We start from the raw sequence: 12,383 nt of genomic DNA, 5'->3' as shown, positions 1-12,383 counted from the left end.
CTTTTCTTATTTCTGGGTGGTATTGAGCTTCATCCTGGCCCAAATGTAAAGAACTCGTATAATTCTGCAGATTTTTTCTGGCAGAAAAGGTGTTGGTGTTCTACGTCAACATCAGAGGGCTTGTGACTAAATTATGTCAACTAAAACTAGAAGTGGCAAATCTTGACCCGGACATTTTTTGCCTAACAGAAACATTTCTCACTCCTACCGTCAATGACTTGCAGATTACGATTGACAACTACAACCTTTTTCGGCTTGACCGAGGATCTAAAGGAGGTGGAATTGCCATCTATGTTCGTAATACTATTGCATGTTCACCAGCTCACCTTGTTTAAAAAATGTTGCTTTGAAGGTTTAGCTCTCAGAATAACTCTCCCAAATAATCAACAGATTTTGGTAGTGTGCTGCTATAGACCGCCTAGTGGGAAGGATGTTGAAGCTGTATCTGCACTGAGAGAGCTTTTTGAGGGCCTCCCAAAAGGTGAAATAGTTTTAGTGGGTGATCTAAATTGGAATTGGCTAAACCTGCCGGCCGTGGCCACAAATTTTACAGATGAATTTAACCTGTTTCAATTAATAAATGTCCCCACAAGACCCAACCTAAAAAATCCGGAACAGTCAACTCTGCTTGACGTCCTATTGACAAATGCCCCTCACAATTTCGCACTGACTGGTGTTCTGGGTAATAACCTTAGTGATCACTCCTTTATTTTTGGGGTGAGATCATCAGCCAGACCCAAAGCCCCCCCTAAAATTGTTGAGAAGCACTCTTTGAGGCACTTCAGCACTCAGGCATTTACTAATGATGTGCTTCACTCGGATATTGACAAGGTCTGTGATATCCCCAACCTGACTACGGCTTGGGAGACTTTGAGGTGCACGTTTCTCCAAATTCTTAACAAACATGCTCCGTTGGTTAGATTTAAAACTAAAGGCAACCGCCCACCATGGTATGATCCTTTGATTACAAAGCTCATGAAAACTAGGGACAAGGCTTGGGCATGTGCTCAGAAAAGTAGTTTAGTAAATGACTGGCTAGAGTACAGGATTTTAAGGAATAGATGCGTCAAAAAAATACGGCATGCAAAAAATGCCTACTTTTCCTCCACTCTCCTGGAATCACATGGAAATGCCAGGATTTTTTGGAAAACAATCAAATGTATCGAAAAAGCATCTAAAACAGACAATCTGCCCGTTGAGCTAAACCGAAATGGGGAATATTTTTCAGATCCCCAAAAAATTGTTGACAATTTTAACCTTCATTTTTCTGAAGCTGGTAATCTTTTTGATAATGCATTGGGAGTCACCCCTGCTCATGCAAATTCCTACACCCCTGTCCAAACATTAAACGAATTTAGTTTCCAGCCAATCCATGAAAGTAATGGTCTGAAACAGCTGTCCTACCTCAAAGGGTCATCCTCTACCGGAGCAGATAGTATTCCCGTCTTTGCTCTACTAACTGTTGGTCACCTAATATACAAACCTATAGCTCATATTTTCAACCTGTCCATCAAAGAAGCATCAGTTCCTCTAGAAGGGAAACATTCCTATGTCCGTCAACTTCACAAAGGGGGCCCTAAAGATGATCCCAAAAACTACCGACCTATCTCAATTTTGTCCCCATTGATGAAAATTTTTGAAAAATTATTGAACTACCAAATTAGCAGTTTCCTGTCCACCAACAATCTACTACATCTAAAACAATCTGGGTTCCGAAAAAAATACATCACCACATCTGCTGCATTAGACTCTCTGAATCAAATTTACAGTAGCCTTGATAATAAGCAGTACTGTGCCTGTCTTTTTCTTGACCTGTCCAAAGCTTTTGATACAGTAGACCACAACACCCTGCTTAGTAAACTAAGTTGCCTCGGTTTTTCCAAAAACACAGTAAAATGGTTAAAAAATTACCTCTTTTCTCGCACCCAAACTGTATTCACAGATGGTTGGAGGTCAAACAGTGTTAAGATAACAAAAGGGGTTCCACAGGGTTCCATCCTCGGCCCCCTCTTGTTCTCTCTTTATGTCAATGACTTGGGCACTGACCTGGATCATTCCAGGGTAAATCTTTTTGCAGATGACACGATACTGATTACTGCTGGCCGCTCTCCAGATGACGTGATTGCTAAGCTCCAGGGTGATTTCAACAAACTACAATATCAGCTAGTTGCTCTTAAACTAGTCCTAAATACCTCCAAAACCAAGGTGCTATGCTTCTCACCGGGACTAAAGCAGGAAGTTATTTTTCCCAAATTACATTCCTTAAATAATTATCAAATAGAGCAAGTCAAGATCTATAAGTATCTTGGGGTCATCCTGGATTCAAAACTTAATTTTGAAGATCACATTGATTATATTGGTAAAAAGACAAAAATAAAAATGGGTTTTCTGTATCGACACAAGCACTGCTTCCCCCCTATGTTCCGTTTGGAATTGATAAAAGCTACCATACTGCCTCTACTTGATTACTGTGATATCGTGTATAAATCAGCCCCAAGTACTGTACTGAAGAAGCTTGATTCCATCTATCACTCGGCCTTAACATTTGCATTGAACTGCCCATATAGGACTCACCACTGTGATCTCTACATTGGGTCAAACTTAACATCTCTTAATTTTCGACGGCTTGTACACCAGATCTTATTTATTCACGATGTACTTACAAAAAAATCCGCAGACTACCTGCTGGATCTCCTCTCTGTTTCAAAGAACAAATTTGACCTCAGGTCTTTGCTCATCTACCAGCTTCACATTCCCTATTGCCGTACAAAAACCGGAGGAAGGGCCTTTGCTATTGATGCCCCCAGGGTCTGGAATGCTATTGCCAATAAACTGCAACTTGAATCACTACCTATGAGATCGTCACTCAAAACTGCTCTAGAGGAGTTGTACACTCCTAGCTGCCACTGCTATTCAGTGGCCTAAAATAAAATAAAATGTTTCGCTCCGGATGACGGCTGCAAAGTATTATCTGTATTTTGATTTAGTGTGCTGATCTTAAAGGTGCATTGAAAAATGTGATACTCCGACTGATGCTCCTGTTGTTTATGGAGTGACTCATGCACCCAGCTGTGGCTCTAGGGTTTGGTGTTACATGTTATTTATGTAGTTTATTGTTAAAAATTCGGTGACAGTTCCTATGATCACTGTTACATTGCATTTATGTCTTTATTTTGGTGATTTCTAAAAGTTTTTTGGTTTGGCCATGTTTTTGTTTATTGTAGTACGGAGTTAGACTGATGGCCTTAATCGAAGTTTTCTTGTTGTTTGACTTGCATCCCACTGGGATTTTTGCACACAGCGTTGGTGTACGGTGCTATTTCAGGAATATTTTGATGTTTTTTCCTGGATTTTCTGTTTGCACATGCACAAAGTCACTTTAAGATGTTTTCTTGTTCATGGTTTAGTTTTTTAGTTTGTTGCGGTTGCACCCGATTCAAGAGCCGAATGGCTCACAGGGCTATACCAAATCAATTAAACTATGAACTATGAAACTATGAAACTATCTCCTCCAGACGTGGCATCCAAAAAAAACAAGTGGACATTCCACATTCCCACGACTAAGACGAGTGTTTCAAGTAGACAACCACATTTGGACGACTTCCCACAAAGTGGTTACTCCCTTTGGGGAATAGCCGGACGGGGAGATTGTGGTTAAAACACAGAGTCTATCTTCGACCGGGCCATTTGGATTCCGCAACCTTTCCACTGCAAATCAAGCGCTGTTTAATTTAACCGCGCGGCACCGTAGCCACATCTAGGATTGTGGCTTGGCTCTCCAACACGCAACCGGTTAGTGCTGTACTAGTGACGAATTGGCCACGTTCTGTTTACGTGACAACCCTTACTAGTTGGCTGTGTCGGGTGGTGGTGGGTTTAACGACACATATATTTACGTGATCTAACCGAAAAAAAAACCTCTGATGGACATCAAGGATTACCAGACACGGGCCACGGACGGCACCCCCTTCCAAAATATATATTATAATAAAGCATACACACCAGGTGCACGGCAAGTTACAACAGGCACGCGCGGGCGGCACGGAACAACACATGCCGTATTGTGCAGAACATGAACATGATGCACGAGGGCTTTCCTGCGCATTCATCACAGCGTTTATTTGCGCCGTTGCTAGGCCAGAAAATAAAAGCCCCTTGCGACCACTGCGATTGGCCCACGCTGGGTTTTGGACTGGAAGTAAATGCGTGGCTGCTCACGGCCAGAAATATTGATGTTGTCGATCCACTGCTGGACGAGGGCCTTCCCGGCGCCTTGCGGGTCCGTGAGGAGTTATTTCGACCCATGACCGACCACGCTGGTCGGTGCAGGTTGCTCAAGAAAGGTTTGGAGTACGGAATGACGATGCATGTTTCTGCACCGTCTCTCCCCCCCCACTTCCACACACACTGCCCACTACACATCTGTCTTTTGCGTATAGAGGCGGTCACCCATCAAAGCATTATCCGGGCTCAACGCTGCTTAGCTCTCTGCTATCTGACGAGATCGAGCGCATTCCCCTGCGACTCGGTCGTACACGCGTGTCAATGCAAGGGGCCGCTGTTTCGGGCCAAGGCCCTTTTTCAGAAGAGGTTTGTAAGCGCTGTGCTTTATAGACATCCAGTAAGTATCGTTGAGGAATAGTGGCCTTACTTACCCATCTTGTGCCACAACAAACAGGTAGTTGCTTCTTCTTTTTGAGACACATTATGGTTTGTGTTAAATTGAACAGACAACATCTGGAAACCCGGCAGCATTCGTGGACTAAGCTTGACTCGGCTGATGAAACCCTTAACGTCGGGGGCCAGTTCAGAGTTTGCCGCTAAAAAGGCTACTGGGCATTACCGGTGTTGAAAGTTGATTGGCTGATGGTCAACAACAACAACAACAAAACCCCGCATGTGTTACTTTGTTGAATCGACTGATGCAAGTTGTGTGTATTTATTTAAATTGCACTTCGTCGTGACTTCACCCGCAGTCAGGGTTTAAACTTAAAGTCACGAGGAGCCTCATTCGGTACGGATTGTCTCTGTAAAAGAAGTGGCTCCTTTGTCCAAAACCATGAACTGGCATGTTTCATTTATATATTTAAAAGTATGCAGTGAAAGCACTTCAATAAATATATATAATATAGCTATTGATAAAAGTGGTCAAATATTCGACAATGCGATCCATTGACTTGTATGCTGTAGCTCTGAATTTACGTAACGTGGCCTTGAGTAATGAATGTATTTCGCACAGATGCGTTAATGATATTTTGGTGGTGGGTGTCGATGTGTGGGTGTGGGCAGCGGTAGTTTAGCGGTTGGCGCGCTTTGCTACAAACCCCCGGGTACCCGAGGTCGAATCCCGCTCACGGACAACACCCAGTGGCGATTATCTGAACCGGTCTTGGGCCTCCCATGGGTCGACTCAGCTTCAAATGAGTACCTGGTGCGGTGTGTAAACATGGCCACGAGGGAGACAAAGTCTGCCGCGCGTGGTACTTGCCACCTACCCCCTCGTGTGCCGTTTCAGCTATCATAGATACTCGCTAACAGCACTTGCCCCGAACGTATGTTAAGGCTACACGGGGGATCTTTGTCTTTGTGTGTACGTTCGTGAGTGGGTTGAGTGGATGAGTACGTTCGTGTGTGTGGGGGCCTGGTTGCTTGATTTAGTGTGTGGGCGTGTTGGTGGGATGAGTGTGCAAGGCGAGTGTGTGCGAGTGGATGGGTTGGCCGCATGACTCTGTGTGTGTGTACGTACAAGTATGTATGGTTGGGTGGGGAGCGGTAGTGTAGCGGTTAGCGCGCTGCGCTATGCACCCGGCGACCCGGGTTTGAGTCCCGCTCACGGCCAACACCGGTGACGATTATCTGAACCGGTCCTGGGCCTCCCCTAGGTCGACTCAGCCTCAAAGTAGTACCTGGTGCGATGTGTCAACATCGCCACTGGGGAGGCAAAGGCAGTTGAGCGTGATGCTGGCCACCCACCCCCTCGTGTACCGTTCCGGCCTTCATAGGTGCTCGCTAACAGCACTTGCCCCTACCGTCTGTTAAGGCTATACGGGGGATCTTTGTCTTTGTACGAGTATGTATGGATGTCCGTGTGTTGGTGAGTTTGCGAGTCCGTGTGTAGGTGGGTGTGCTGATGAAATGGTCGTTTGGTTGAGTGTACGAGTGTGTGGGTGTGTCGCCCGTGTGTTTTGTCTATATGCCCGTGGGTGGAGTCGGGAAATGCATTGAATTGACATCTCGTACGCTGACTCGACCATTGATTCTCTCAAACGATCGTATCATACACTCACCACCAATCAAGGCTCATTTGGCATCGCCCTGCGAAACAAAGGGTCACTTTAGAACTCTAGCAGAGTGATGCAACAGCCCATGTGTTTGAGAACGGCTTGTGGAAGCAGATATCGTAGAACTACTTCCGAGACCTCTTATGAACACGAGGGGCGGTGCATAGTTATACATCCCCTGCAATACAACGTCCATCGCATGGCAGACGAACCGATGTGTTTTTATTCTGAGAGCTGGACTGTATCTTTTTTTGCAAAGTTAAGAATCTAATTTATCACGAAGGTTTGTTCTTGTGCAGCAACGACTGACTGAGACAACCAACTCGTTTCACCGGAGAACCCGATTTCATCAAAAAGGGATTGATCACTCATTGCGTCCGAGTGATAACGAACCATGCAATATGCGTGGCTCAATTAACTTCATGCCAAGCTGCATAGGGGGGGGGGGGGGGGGGTGGCACACTTATGGGCAAATCACCATACGACTTCACACAAGTTAAGCTGCGGTCCCACAACTTATTTCTGCCGGTTGAAGGGCCTCCGATAGAGCAGCGCTTTGGATAGCCCTTTAAGACTCTTTCGAGAGCATTTGGCCTATTCCTCCATGCATGGTGGGCAGACGTCTTGGAAGAGGTCAGAGTACCCAGACTTTTACCAATCACAAGCGACCTGTCCATCGACTAACTGCGGTGTTCCTACTCATGCTGCTTGGTGGACAGATGTGTGTGTGTGTGTGGGGCGGGAAGGTGTGTGTGTGTGTGGGGCGGGAAGGTGTGTGTGGGGGGGGGGGGCGGGAAGGTGTGTGTGGGGGGGGGGGGAAGAGCGGGGTGCGGAATTAAGAAAATTGCCCACCTATTCAACTGCCGCGCATGGAGATCAAACCGACGACCCCAGTGTGTGAGCGTGTGTTAACCATTAGACCAGGAGAAGCACCCCCCCCCCACCCCGCAGGTAGAAATCTACACCGCTTGCGAGCGCTCATCCAGCAGCAGGGTCCCGAGCCAGTTGATGAAAAGCACACCAGAGGTCGCGGAGTTCGCCAAAATAAAAATGTAATCCCGATGGAAAGGGGATATTGGCCAACGACACTTGAATCGGACCCCGATGTCTTTACTTTCTCGAGGTGGAACCCAATTACTGGAATATTGAATCTCTATCTGTCAAGGTCGACGGCTGTTTCAAGGTAACGGCTTTGAGCGGCCTTCATCCCCCGCAGTGGCTGACGCCGATGATGATGATGTTGTTTATTATGATTTGTCAAGGTCAGCCCGGGTATCTGTATTTCAAAACAATATCAGGAAAATACTCCCCTTTTCATGAGTGGCCTCCGTTGCACTTGGGGTATTTGGGCAATTCTAGATTTGAAGCTTTCGTGGCTGCAAGGATTCATACTATTTGGTTTTTTCGGTAAAGTCACAAAGTCACATACGTGACTTTACCGAAAAAACAAAAGAGTATTTGGGCAATGTCTTTACAATGCGTTGCATTCAAAAGTTGGTTCGCGACGGCCATCTTTTGTTGACAGTGCCTTGCCACTTTGCCGCAGACAATGCACCTCTTTAATTTGCAACCCACTGCAATCATTTCACTTCAACGCCGATCGACTGCAACACGGAATCTAACCTTGGACTCGGTACTCACTGGTCTGAGGTGGTGTAACATCCATTTGTAGTTAAGGGTGTAAATAACTCATCGGTTAAATGCGATTAACATCCACACTTAAGGCTTACGATACACACACATGTTTGATATTTGAAAATAGTATGCAAATGCGTGATGATGTTTGCATTTGGGCAACGCCATTGTAGAAACGAGATGGAATGTACGTGATGCGCTACACGCGCCTGATGATCGCTATACGCGTAGTATCGAAGACGCGACTACAGCTGTCAGTCTTCATTTAAATCTGTGCCACCTGCGTCACGCGGTCCGCACGCGCAGACACACAAGACAAAGATCTTCCGTGTAGCCTCCGACAGACTGTTGGGGCAAGTGCCATTGGCGAGCACCTGTGAAGGCCGGCACAGCAGACACAGGGGGCGGGTGGCCAACACCACGCCCGACCGCTTTTGTCTCCCAGTGCTGATCTTTTACGCATCGCACCAGGGTCAGAATCAGAGTAATTATTGAGGTTGGAGGAATCCGATGAGCTGTAAAGCTCGTTTTTTCCACAGATGTCCAGTAATCGGGCACCTACTTGTCGATGATCATGTACACACGTACATACACGCCACGAAACAGCGCCTACTCTCACGTGGGACGCGTTTAGCGATCATCAGGCGCGTGCAACACAGACGTGGATTGCTTAAAAAAGAACCCGCTAGAGACGAAGCGTGTCGGCCGTGTGGCGAGTACTGACGAAACCCGTTTAGGGCTCACGAACCAACGAAATCAAACGCACTATTAGCACAACTCAAGCCTGTGTCTGCACACACACAAACACACTTGTTCGAGCCGCAACACCTGCCTCTAAGTGGCTGACGAGTTTGTGAATGATTTTCAAGTGCGCTCTTGCACCGCGACGCGCAGCACCTGGACGCGCAGCTCACACGCACACAGCAAGACAAAGATCCCCCGCATAGCCTTAACATACTTTTGGGGCAAGTGCTGTTAGCGAGTAGCACCTATAAAGGCCGGCACGGCACACGACGAGGGTGGGGGGGGGGGGTGAGGGGGTTTGCCATCACAACGCCCGACCGCCTTTGTCTTCTCGGTGCTGATGTGAGAAGTGGTAGTGTAGCGGTGCGTTGCTTGCGCCACGAACCCGAGCTCGATTTCCGCTCACGGCCACCGACGCCAGTGACGATTTATCTCAAACCGGTGCTGGGCCTCCCCTAGGTCGCCTCAGCCTCAAAACGAGCACCTCGTGCGACGCGTATACACGCCCACATACGGCTCACGAACACAGACACGCGCGCACACGCGCGCACGTGCGCGCGCACGCGACAATGGGATCGAGGTGGAGGCTCACCTGCAGGCAGTCGGGCAGGTGCGGCTCGGCATCCCCCTCGGCAGCCTCCACCGCTCTCCTCTCTCCAGAAGCCGCCGCCGCCGCAGCCGCCGCAGCCGCTGCAGCGAACGCTTGCCGCCCCCTCCTGAAACAATGCACGGCGGCGATGAGCAAGTGGTGGAGCACCAGCACCATGGCTGTCCGCGCTCCGTGGCCACCCCCCACGCGCTCCGTGCGCGCACGACGCCGCCCGCCAAGCGGAGGGGTACTGCGCGTCTCGTGCGCAGACTGGCCCCCGGCTCGCTACGTACGGATGGGGAGGGTGGTGGTGGTGGTGGGGGTTGGTGTGGTGTGGTGTGCTATCCACCACCGCCGCCTCTTCCTCCTGCCACTATTTTTATATTCCTGCTGACACCCCCCCCCAACACCACCACCGCCTTCAGTGAACGTCTCTACGATACCCCCTTACCAACCCTCCTCATCCCTCGAAGACACCCCGCTACCCCCTCGCTGTGCGCAGTGGGTAAGAGCGGCAGGCGCTCGCTGAGCTACGCCGAGGAGGTTGGACAGCGGAGAGGAGACGCGGGAGCAGCAGCAGCGCGCATGGTTCGGTGTGAGTGAGGTCGAGTTTCATTTTCGCGTCTCGGTCCCGGTTAAATACGAAATGTGCTGACGTCACTGCTGGGCCGGGCGAGTCAGGGCGAGACTCGTCGTAAAAACCACTCCTTCTCCTCCTCCCCCACCTTCGCATGTCTCTCCACCTCTGCACCCTACCTCCTCACTCCACCTTCACTCCATCTCTCCAAACCTCACTTCACTGCATCCATCAATACCACCCCCCTCCTCCAAACCCCTCACTATCTCCTCACCACCTCCTACCCCCATCCCTTCACTCAATCTCTTCAACCCCACCCAACCCGCCGCTCCTCCACTCCATTCCATATGTTCCCCACCATCCATCCCTTCGCTCCGTCTCTCCCCTCTGAAGCGCTCAGCTCGCGGCGGGCGCGTGAACCGCGCGCCGACAGACACACAGGCACGCGAGCGTGCAGACGGACAGACGCGCTAATCGCACGCGCAAAAGACGAAGGTCCCCCGTGTGGCCTTAACAGACTCTCGGGGGCAAGTGCTGTTAGCGAGTAGCACCTATGAAGGCTGGAACAGTACACGAAGGGGTGGGTGGCCAGCATCACGCCCGGCCGACTTTGTCTCCCGAGTTACGATGTTTATACACAGTACCAGGTACTCATTTGAGGCTGAATAAACCTAGCGGAGGCCCAGGACCGGTTCAGATAATCGTCACTGGTGTCTAGTTCGGGTCGCCGGGTTCGTAGCGCAGCACGCTAACCGTTGCACTCCCACTCCCCACACACGCTCAGACACAGACACACTCTCAGACACAGACACAACAACAACCGCCATTCGCCACTAAGTGGCGGTGACGTCACCACGACGCTTGTGCCAGGCCATGTGCACCTTGAGGCCACGTGAAGTGTCGAACGCCCGCTGACAGGAGGTCACGGGGCAGACCCAGGTGCCACGGGTCGACTGACTGACATGACTGGCTGATGCACCACCTGTGCCCCCTACTGTGCCAACCTGCTGTGCTTTAGCCACCCGGCGCTCCGCTCGTTGTTGTGAGCGTCGCTCCTCCGCCCTCCGTTGTTGTTGGAGGGCGACTGCCTCCAACTGCCGAATAGCGTCCTTCACGAGCCTCCTCCATAGAGGCCGATCTTGACACCGCTGGTACCAGTCATCGGCAAGTCCACTCAGCTCCACGTCCTCCTGTACCACATCACTCCATCTCTTCTCTAGCCCGTGCCTCGCCCGTCTAGCCCCCTCGATCCGGCCGAACAAAAGCTGTTTAGGCATGCGGTGGCTGGGCATGCGGGCTACATGACCCAGCCAACGCAGCCTTGCCTGCCGGAGGAGCTCACCGATGGAACCGTGCCCAGATCTTTCAAGGATTTGTGAGATCCTGACACAATCCAGCCTGGTTAAACCCAGAATGGATCGTAGGCAGGCCAGCCTAAATGTTTCTAACCGGCAAAGATGTTCCATTAGGGGGGTCCACGTTTCGCAAGCGTAGAGAAGGGAGGGAATGACCGTGGCCGAGAAGACCTGAAGCTTAGTGCGGAGCGACAGACCAGGTAGCTTCCACACAGCGTTACGCAACCGATGAAAATATATTGCCGCTCGACTGATTCGGAGTGAGACCTCTGCTGTTAAACTGGAGCCGGTCATAAGCACGCTGCCCATGTATGGGAAACTCTCCACTCTCTCCACAACTGCCCCATCACCGATTGGGAGTTGTGGGGGTGGAGTGTCCAATGGTACAAAATACCAAGGCAGGTGCTTCGTTTTGGTGGGGCTGATGGTAAGGCCCATCTCTTAGTGGCACACTCCAGTCTCAGCAGAAGCGTCTCCAACTCCTGCTCTGAATAAGCAGCTATTACCAAATCATCGGCAAACATAACGTGGTTGAGCAATAGGGAGCCATCCCTTGACCGCACCCGGGCATCGATCAGCCTCCCATTATATCTGTACCATATGGAGATTCTCCCGGTACAGCTATTGAAGGCTTCACGAACTACGTGGTCAAAATAGATGTTAAATAATGTGTGAGCCAGAGGACATCCCTGTCGCACCCCAAGGTGTACAGGGAATGGCTCAGACTCCCGGCCACGTAGTTTTACCCGGGCCCGCTCACCATCATGAAGGTCCTTAATGATCGTGAGCAGAGGGTCAGGTACTCCAAAAGCACGAAGAACAACCCAGAGCCCAGGCCTACTGATGGTATCATAGGCCTTGACCAGGTCAATAAAGCAGAGATGTAGGTCTTGCTGGAATTCCCTACACCTCTGCTGTAGCAGGCGGACAGAAAATATGGCATCTGTGCAGGACCGCCCTTTCCTGAAACCGCATTGGGGCTCCGGAAGCCTCTCCTCAGCGTGCCTGGCAAGGCGATGTTGAATAATCCTCACCAGGTTCTTTCCCGGCACACTGAGGAGTGAGATGACCCTGTAGTTGTTACAGTCTGTGCGGTCCCCCTTCTTAAAGAAGGGGACCACCAGGGCATCCTTCCAATCCTGCGGAACCCGTCCAGTGGTCCAGACTGTTGTTATGATGTCATATAGGGCAGTCTGTGCACA

The 12,383-nt window shown here is 49.9% G+C and overlaps 1 protein-coding gene across 1 annotated transcript in view; it reads right to left on the bottom strand.

Annotated features, from left to right (window-relative positions):
- Positions 1 to 12,383, bottom strand: part of PDE2A (phosphodiesterase 2A) — a 222,336-nt gene that overhangs the window by 190,698 nt on the left and 19,255 nt on the right. Inside the window, exon 2 of the mRNA XM_032955406.2 lies at positions 9,253 to 9,376. Coding sequence (XP_032811297.2) covers positions 9,253 to 9,376 — 124 coding nt within the window. The remainder of the gene's footprint in view (positions 1 to 9,252; positions 9,377 to 12,383) is intronic.

This window comes from Petromyzon marinus, chromosome 16 (assembly GCF_048934315.1).
Source record: "Petromyzon marinus isolate PM22_M1 ecotype Great Lakes invasive population chromosome 16, UKy_Petmar_22M1.pri1.0, whole genome shotgun sequence".
Taxonomy (NCBI): domain Eukaryota; kingdom Metazoa; phylum Chordata; class Hyperoartia; order Petromyzontiformes; family Petromyzontidae; genus Petromyzon; species Petromyzon marinus.
The sequence above is the reverse complement of the archived record's forward strand: the minus strand, read 5'-3'. Positions and strand labels throughout refer to the sequence as shown.